The sequence below is a fragment of the Vanacampus margaritifer genome, chromosome 15, assembly GCF_051991255.1.
Source record: "Vanacampus margaritifer isolate UIUO_Vmar chromosome 15, RoL_Vmar_1.0, whole genome shotgun sequence".
NCBI lineage: Eukaryota > Metazoa > Chordata > Actinopteri > Syngnathiformes > Syngnathidae > Vanacampus > Vanacampus margaritifer.
The window spans coordinates 3,480,165-3,490,000 of NC_135446.1; the positions used below are offsets into that span (position 1 = coordinate 3,480,165).

Genomic DNA, 9,836 nt, shown 5'->3' on the forward strand with positions numbered 1-9,836 from the left:
TGATTAAAAAACAACAACATATGAGTAAAATATATCAGAAATAACCGAATTACTACAGCAGCAGCAGCAGCGGTAGTATTTGGGGATTGGTGAATACAATCAGACTGTAACTATTAGTAACTACTAGAACAAGAAAATAACACAATAAATAGTAAAACAACAGCAACAACAACAAACAAAGTCTGTGAATACAAATTTATTGTCATATGTTGTGTGAGCATTATAGTGTCCAGCAGGGAACAGAACACATCAAGCTCAAAGATAGGACGCTGCCTCAAAATAAAACACATCCTGTTAGTTTTTCGTTTATGCCGTTAAAAATACTATTTAAAAAAAAACAGCAATAGAGAATTCAAATATTTTAGTATTACTATAAAATACACATACAAATCACTGAATTGTGCCACAGCATTCCAAAAATCCACTATTAAACATCTAAAAATTGGTGAATTTGTAAAAAGAACAACTTTGGACAGAATCTACTACCTGAAGCGGCTAGGTCGTATGTGTCATGTATGGGTATCACTCGCTGGTTTAAAATATGTGAAGTACCCTTATAAACTAATAGTTTATTTTGGAAAAACGCTTCCCCGGAAGTGTAACCCTACTGTGGTGGGCGGAAGTTGAATGCCGGGTTATATCAAGTCCACAGTAGTACCTACGCATCGCACGTTGCTAGTTAGTTGCTATGTTGTAGCTATTAGCACGATAGCCATTCCTTTGCTGGGAGGGAGACCCGCCGGTCAAGTTAAGTAAAATTCACTGTGAATGTGTTCCTGTTTGTACTCATAAAACAGTAACCAACTGGCAACTTTAATACAACGAATAACGCCTAGTAAACTTGAGCGCGTTGCCCTTCCCCCGTTAGCTTCTCCAGCTAGCTGGTGAACAGCTAAAGTGCTACCCGGTTCTTGCCCCTCTCAGTGCGAATCATCACCTGCTCGGCTGGAGGACCATGGCGATGAGACAGACTCCGCTTACCTGTTCTGGTCACACTCGGCCTGTGGTGGATTTGGCCTTCAGTGGAATCACTCCTTATGGCTACTTCCTCATTAGCGCCTGCAAAGGTGATACTGGCATGCCTTATACTGTAGTCTCGTTAATTTGGTTTTATGTAAATTGGACTGGACTGTTACACATTACCTGCTGTACATTTCCTGTGTCATTTTATTGTTTAACTCCACATAAAGCACAATGCTCAATTTTCTATTCAATTTTTGTTACAATGAAATATTTTACTTTGGCTGTATCTTTTGTTTAGATGGCAAGCCCATGTTGCGGCAGGGAGACACAGGGGACTGGATTGGAACGTTTCTGGGTCACAAAGGTGCTGTCTGGGGAGCCACTCTGAACATTGACGCCACCAAGGCGGCCACTGCTGCGGCCGACTTCTCAGCGTGAGTGGACAAATGCGTTTTTTTTACAATAAGTGGTCCTAAATCAAGTGGTGGTACATCAACGGATACTGCGCAAGGCAAAGCCCAATAGCTAAATCTCCTGAAATGTAACTTGTTTTGAGCGGATGGTAATAGCTGTTAGAGTTCACTTACACAGGCTCCCTAGTGCTTCTATTAATTTTCATCCTGCCTATTCCATTGTGATGCTGATTGTGTGACTTTTGTTACCATGACGACAGGGGTGTACTTGTGTTGCCTGGGATACCGGTACCAGTACCGTACCTTGATGTTTTGGCGTCAAAAACTGCTCGGTATCATTTTTTTTTAGAGTACTGGTACTTAAAAAAAATTATACGAGACAGGCTGCCAACTCTGTTTTAAAGGCAGGTACACATACACGCATGGCCGCCTGTCTACCGATATGTGGAAAACTCCTGAAGTAAGCGAGACACGCCTCTTTCAGCGTGTCTGCAAGAGGTCGCAGGAAAATGGCTTCATGCACTGAAGCGCTCACTGGACACGCACTCCTCGTTGAGAAGCATGAAGTGCTAATTAAGCTTATTAAGTGTAGGCTCGTTGGCGTCCACTCCTCGTTGAGAAGTATGATGCACTAATTAAAGCTCCACGGGAGCGCGCAAGCAGAGTGGAAGCCCCGCGACAGCATTGGCATTGCCTACGCATGTTTTCAATAAACAAATGAAGAACACATGCGGTTTTCAATTTTCAGTTTTAGAAACGTTTTGTAACAAGAGCAAATGTTTTTTGCGGAGAAGCAGAAGAAAAAGCAGCAATCATTCCTGCAGTGGACCCAAGGTGCGTTCAATGAACAGACACACAGTATGAAATCGCAGTTATGCATAGAAAAAGCTCAGACAACTGACAGAGCAACAGACACAGGTTGTGACGCATTTTTGACACTTCCCTTAAAAATAAGTGGAGTGTGAATTATTTTGTTCCTAGTTTGTAGTATTTAATTACGCATTTGACTAATTGGGAGCGGAATGGAGAACAGAAGAGCAGAGACATGCATTCACACTCAACGTTACATTGATGAGTCATTGGAGTGCCACTGTATTGCCAAAATTTAAAACGGTTGACATCAAATGCAGTCAAATACAGTACTTAAAGAATATACCATGCAATGTGAAAACACATACAGTATAAATATATACAGTATGTACATAAATTAACATGTATACATCCCAATATTTTGAACTAAGTTATTTTGTCAGTTTTAATTTTGCTGCTTTTTGTTGAGTTTTTTCGAGGTACAATTTCAGTACCGGTATCGAGGTATTTTATGCAGGTATAGTATTGAAGTCAAAATTTTGGTATTGTGACAACACTAGGGTGGACATTGGTGGTTGGACATATACTGAATCCCAGCCATCAATTGCGGAAACGGAGAACCCCAAAAAAACATTAACGGTACCTAACCAGAACAGACTGAATTTATTTTGGATAGTCACTGCTATGCCAACAAATACACCGTCATCCACAACATTAAAATGGCATCCACAGATCTTAAAATGATTGCAGGTTTTTGTTTTATTTTATTTTTTCCCCCATAATAGACTTGCTGCCTTTATGTTTTGATGCAGTAACATTTTTAAGATGTCTAGGTATTCTCCCACTGGACTCTCTAGCATTACAAATTTTTATTAATGTACTTATTATGCTTTCCAGAAAAGTGTGGGATGCAGTCAGTGGTGACGAAGTCCTCTCATTGGCACACAAACATATTGTCAAGACAGTCACCTTTACTCAGGTGAGTGTGGAAGAGTTTATCAGATATAGTACAGGGTTTTTCCTGTCTCAAATTGAGGCAGAGGTGGTATAATTCTGACTATGATGGGTAACTATCAATACTAGGTATCAGTGCCAATACCAGTCTTATTTTAAGGTATCGGTACTCGCAGCGGTGACCGATACCATTATCGTCCGCCGTCCTGCGGCCGTTTTACGTTTAGGGACAAGAAATTAGAAATTATATGAATACAGAGTTGCCATTAACTTCATGCAATTTTAAGTAAAAATAATATATTGGGATATATATATATATATATATATATATATGTTTTTCTTTAAAATCATCTGTCATTTATGGTGTGGGGATTTTTTTTTTTATACTAGTGGTATCGGTATTTGCTATTTGTAGCATCGGTCGGGAAAAAAGTGGTATCGAACATCCCAAAACCTGACCATGGGTCATGACGTGCATGTATTCTGTAAATTCAACTGACTCACTTTCATTTTTTACAGGCAACATATAACAATTCCATGTTTCAATAATAAGAATAATAGTTCCAATAAGAATATGACTATTATCATGTTAAAGCATTCATTCATTATCAGTAACTCAGGCTGGAGGTGTCAAGCAAATAAGGTGGCGTTGACCGATTGAATTTTGTACACAGGAAAAACCCTGTAGTAGATATTTATGTAACCATGTTAATCTTTTTTTTCCTAGGACAGTAACTGTCTCTTGACTGGGGGGAATGATAAGCTCCTACGCATCTATGATCTCAGTAGCACAGATGCAGGTGAGCAATGAGAACTAAAGAATTATTGATTTATTGAATTATCCAGAATAGTAAGATATTGTTCCTTTTTATGCTTCTCAATCATTGCAGATGAGGGTAGTCCCCTGCTGGAGACTTATGTTTGCTGCATGTATTGGCTAATGTTTCCATATTGTCTATCTCTAAGTGCATTCATTCATAGGTGCATGTTTTCTGTTTCCAGCACCACAGGAGATTGCCGGTCATACGTCACCTATCAAAAAGGCCCTGTGGTGTAATGACGACAAACAGATTCTCTCAGCAGCAGAAGATAAAACCATACGGTCAGTGAAATGGCTGCTCCTGGATGAGCAGAGAATGCCATTAGAATTAGAATGCTAAATACTCCTGGATTCAATGGCAAACAAAATATACATTGGTTTTATAATCATGTATAAGCACTGGAAGCAATTTTTCTTTCCGACCACGCATCTAAGGCTAGATTTGATTTACACAAAAGGTTCAAGTGACACATCTAATATTGTATTTACACCGAAGACTGTGGCGCATAAACCTCAAATGACAACAGGCAGCGACAACATGGAGCAAAGACATAAATCATATAAATATTTAAAAATTACATAGCATTTACTTGGCATGGGGTCATTCACTAGTGTCATTAGATGCAGCCAGTAAGTGGCAATAAATAATATATCATTGGTTTTTGAACATTACCAGACTGTGGGACAGGACCTCCATGGAGGTGGTAAAGACGCTGACATTTGACACGTCGGTGAGCAGCATGGAGTATGTGGTTGTCGGCGAAATTCTTGTGATCACATATGGAAAGACGATCGCTTTCTACAACGCTCTCAGGTATGTCACAGTGAGTCTCACCACAAACATCGGAACTCGCCCTTAAAAAATCCACAGAGCTCTATCACATAACCATAGTCCAAAAAAATAATGGAATAATGCTAATTTCGTCGCTGTCCTGCAAAAAACACTTATGTCCATTTTATTGTTGTTGCGTTTTTGTGATGTCTGCATTCTGTTTTATCGCATAAATGTAAAGACAAAAATGGATGTTTTTCACTTATCCCAAAAATGTATACAAAAAAATGGACATGTCTACTTTGTTTCAACTCATTAACATAAAATAAAAATTAAAAAAAACGTGACAAAAAGGGATGTGTTTTTCACAGGACAGCAAATATTTGCTTTTCAAGATTATGTTTTCTAACTGCTATATATTAAATTAAAAAAAAAAGTATAGCCATCCTTAATTCACAATTCACACAAATGTAGAATATTTGATTGAAATCTTAAATTGTCTCGCTCAAAAGATACAATCTGATGGTGTTGTATTGTAAAATTAACTGCGCTGCAATTAAATTACTCAGCCTTGACCTGATCAAGTCTGTGGATGCGCCAGCTACCATCAACTCGGCATCCCTCCACCCAGAAAAGGACTTTTTTGTTGCTGGTGGAGAGGATTTCAAGCTCTATAAATTTGACTACAGCACCAAGGAAGAGCTGGGTAAGAGCCTTTACTGTTGCAATGTTGCAATTTCTTCTAGATGGATTGTCTTAGGGCTGCACGATAAATCGAAAAAATACCGTCATCGCAATGATGGCACGTACAATATGCTCATCGCAAAGACGTGCGATAAATTAAAACTTTTGTTATAGTAATGTGTGCTTTGTTGCACCCGTTGGCATTTATCCAAGTTCGACCAATTAGATGCGACCTAAAATACTGATCGGCACTCACCTCCCTAGATACTGCTCTCCTATTAGCTGGAGCAGACCACAGGCATCCTGTAAAGCAACTGGGCAGCAGCTGTGGCCAGAGGAAAAATAAATAACAGATGCGGTTGAGGAAGACATGAACGAGGATGAAAACAATGAACTATTTGTGCCTAAAAAGAATAGTACGTTTTCAATATGGGACTACTTCGGCTTCAGGAGAGATGACTTGTCACAGACGCAAGTACTGTGCAAGTGATGTTAAAGAACAGTGGCTACGTCAAGAGGAAATGCAACCAATCTACACAGCTGACTTCAGAGTCCAGATACTACTAACGCAAAGGCAAGTTGTAAAATAGCAAATCGATAACCATTAATGACAGTTTTGCGAGTGTCACACCTTATGAGAAAACTTCCATGCGCCACAAAGCTACTACCGCAGCTTGCCAGAAAGTACCTCAGTCTGTATACGTGCAAGCAGCTCACCCTCTGAGAGACTTTTTAACATACCTCGGGCAATGTAGTTACATGCCAACGTACTTGTTTAAAACCAGCCAAAGTGAACCTGCTGTTCTTCCTGGCAAAAAACCTTGAATAATTTTGTTAAGCAGTGTTGTTGCTTTTTTATGCAGGGATGTGATTTTTCCGCTAATTCGCAGAATTCCGCTTTTTTTATCTCCAAAAATAAAAATTTAAAATTTCCGATTTTTTAAGTGGTAAAAAATCCGATTTCGTCTCTACAGCATTCCATTTTAGTGTTTCCGTAACTGAAATGAAACTGATCTTGCGATTGGCTGAAGTCTCCGTGTTGACCAATAAACGCGCTTGTTATAAAAAGGATCCTTATAAGGCTCTTTCTAGACGCTCGGTTTTTCATCGACGACAAATGTGACTCTGATGCTAAAGTAGCTTAGCTAGCGACTAGCGAGCCTTGATGGGTTGCCAGGTTTAATGAAAGAAGCCACCTATTTTGGTCAATGGCTGATCTGGAATTGGCGAAGCAAATGTACGTAGCAATCCGCACACATTTAACACATGAAACATTTTAAATAAAATTTATTATAATTGGTTATTTGGCTTTATCGGCTTATAACATTATTTTTAAGACACAAAAAAACCCTGAAAGACAACAAACATGGCAACCTACTTTAAACCTGTTTTACGACGCTAATGCGCGTGTGATCAATGACATTCTAAAAATAGTACGTTGTACTGTTTAAAATCTGGATTTAGGTCGTAAACGAGACCGGGTGATATTTGAACTACTTCATTTGGGGCAAGTTCTCATCCCTGACTCTGGAAGGTGTTAACATTAACATTTTTAATTCTTTATTTTATATTTTAATCATTTTGAATTTAGTTATAGATGTGTAGAGCAGGTGAAATAATGTTAAAAAGGATATTTTCTATGGTGGTGTCACCAGCAAATTGATGGATTCTTCCAACAAGTCGTCAGTTGTGTTAAAGTTCAAAGCCAAAGCCAAGGCAGCATATCTGGCATGTGGACTGTACCTTCAGAAAAAGTTGCCCATGAACAGCAAGCTTCTGAAAGCACCCTCTGCCATTGACCCACTTGCCAGAGGACACAGCTCAACTTTTTTGGTCACCAATGTCCTTGATGAGTCAGAGCTGGGGAACTATGATCTCGAGGTGAGAGAATACCAGTTGGACAGTGAGTTGCCAACACCTTTGGACTCAGAGAGGAAGGCAATTGCACTGGATCGTTGGTGGGCTCAAGTCTTTGCTGTTGGAAGATACCCAACCTTGGCCAAGATGGTGAAGGCTCTCATGAGTTGCTTCCATGGGCCACAAGTAGAGGGGGCTTTCAGTGTCATGGGTGATGTCCTGAACCCCAAAGCATGCAGAATGGACATAGCCACATACAGTTCTATCCAGACTGTGAAATATGCCCTAAGAGCAAGAAAGACCACCTCTGTCAGCCATTTTGGCAGGAAAGACATTCTGATGGATCCTGTGCAGTCCAAACTGTGCCTAAATCTGAGGACATCCTCCAAAAGGTACAGGGAGGAGAAGGATGCAGAAGCAGCTATGTTGTCTGCAAAACGAACAGAACTTGCTGTGAAACAGGACACCCAAATGAGCAAGGCTGCCCCAAGAAGAACCATCAAAGCTGCACAGAAGCAGGCTAGAAAGACCCATTCCAAAGCAATGAAGTCTCGGAGGAAGTAGTGTTTGTGTCATGTGAATGGATTGTGCTCATGAATGAACACTTGTATATTCCTGTAAATATGTTGAATGTTTTAATGAGTAAAAAATAGAAAACAATATTTGTGATATTAAGTGATGTTATAATTCATCTAGAATGTGACAGAAAATATAAATTTCAGAACTTTGAATGAATTTCATATTTCTGCATGGCCAGTGATTTGGTAGTTCATTGTGTATGCACATGACTCCGACAGATAACATCTTCTGCTATAACAAAGACATTTGTGGTATGTTCTAATATGAGTTACTTTTCATTTGGTCATGATACAATTATTTGTTCATGAAATTTGAACTCTTCAACATTATTTATGTGTTAACTTAGTAATCACATTAGTTAGATATGATGACATTTTTTTTAAAATCAAAGGCAGTCCAATGTTTTTGAATGTGACTGATTTTGAGTTGACTAAAACTGCCATTTTATATGGGATAGTTCAATATGCATTGAAAATTTATGCTGTTGTTTTGTCTATTTCTTTGTCATGTGAGTGCATTGGACCTGGACCTAGCTGGGTGCCGGTGGCCCCCAGACCCCCGGCTAAATTTTCAGATAATTTCACTTTGGTCAAATCACATCCCTGTTTATGGTTACTGTAACATTGAAAAGGGGAAGACTTACATCTTAAGCACTTATTTTTCAAGAATTATTCTATATTTTTTTGTATATATTATTTAATTTACGCCTGACAGAGTTGACCAACTTACCTTCCTGGCCTTTAACTTGTGATTTCTACCTACCTACTCCTGTAGCCCAGCCCGTTATGTTAGCACTTTTGAGCACAATACTAGACTACATATTTCTGGAACTGGAAACAAAATGTGTTTCTTTTCATTTTTTCCCCTTTGCAATGTCTGCGTAGTAATCTTGTGTACAGACAATTTACTGCTCTGGCTGCTGCACTACAAAGCCACAGATTCTGTAAAACGGAATGTGAGTGTTTATTTTGATACAATTGCATTTGCCACATGCAAAGAATGTTAGGTACTGATGATCTACTACTCTACAGTAGCTGCACTACAAAGCTATAGACATGAGAAAGTTGAAACTTTGCACTTTGAATTTTTTTTTGTAGCATTTAATTTATTACCGAAAATGTCTGAACTTTATTTTTTATGCCTTCTAAAAAATGTGTAGGCTACTGTGCCTCCTTTTTTTTTTTACATTTATAATCTGATATTGCATTGGATTAATTTGTGACGTTCTGTTCAATGTCACTTACAAAAAAAAGTGTGAAAATGTAAGCAAAGAACTTTGTATAGTTTTTTTTAATGCAAGAACTGAAAATATCTCTATCGTGGTATATCGTTATCGTGATATAAAATGGCCCATATCGTAATATTCTCTCCCCCCCCCCCCCCCATATTGCCCAGCACTAGTTTATGGTAACACTTGTTAAGTGTTTGCACTTCATAAATTTAGCCTCAATTACAATGTTTAGATCAGATTACTGCACATAGTCTGCTCATATTCCACATTAAAAGCTTATTTAATTAGATAATGAAAATATAATTTCTTTAGATACATGTTAAATATTGCAATAATATCACTATCCCGATATTCAACACCCACATTGCATATTGCATGTTTCTCCAATATCGTGCAGCCCTAGATTGTCTCTATTTGTTTGATTGAGAGACCCATTGTGGCCAAAACCACGCACAAAGGATTGTAAATATGTATGAAATGGCAAATATCCTTTTATAAACAAGCTGACTGGTCCCAGTGAAGGCGTTTTCAAAATCGTCTCAACATTTCTGTCCATCATACACTGAGCACGTCACCACTATGCCTAACGCCATGATTTTTTCTCCTGTCCGCAGAATCCTATAAAGGTCACTTTGGTCCTGTGCACTGTGTCCGCTTCAGTCCGGATGGTGAGCTGTATGCCAGCGGTTCTGAGGATGGCACACTTCGTCTGTGGCAAACAGCAGTGGGGAAAACCTACGGCCTCTGGAAATG

At 38.9% G+C, this 9,836-nt stretch overlaps 1 protein-coding gene across 1 annotated transcript in view; it reads left to right on the top strand.

The window, feature by feature from the left end:
- Positions 1-590: 590 nt before the first annotated feature.
- The window catches only part of strap (serine/threonine kinase receptor associated protein), a 28,514-nt gene continuing 19,268 nt past the window's right edge, over positions 591-9,836 (top strand). The window contains exons 1-9 of the mRNA XM_077544163.1: positions 591-747; positions 869-1,067; positions 1,262-1,397; positions 3,084-3,165; positions 3,868-3,940; positions 4,143-4,242; positions 4,637-4,774; positions 5,302-5,438; positions 9,698-9,836. The exon at positions 9,698-9,836 is cut by the window's right edge and continues 11 nt beyond it. Of these exons, the coding sequence (XP_077400289.1) occupies positions 628-747; positions 869-1,067; positions 1,262-1,397; positions 3,084-3,165; positions 3,868-3,940; positions 4,143-4,242; positions 4,637-4,774; positions 5,302-5,438; positions 9,698-9,836 (1,124 nt within the window). The 5' untranslated portion in view covers positions 591-627. The remainder of the gene's footprint in view (positions 748-868; positions 1,068-1,261; positions 1,398-3,083; positions 3,166-3,867; positions 3,941-4,142; positions 4,243-4,636; positions 4,775-5,301; positions 5,439-9,697) is intronic.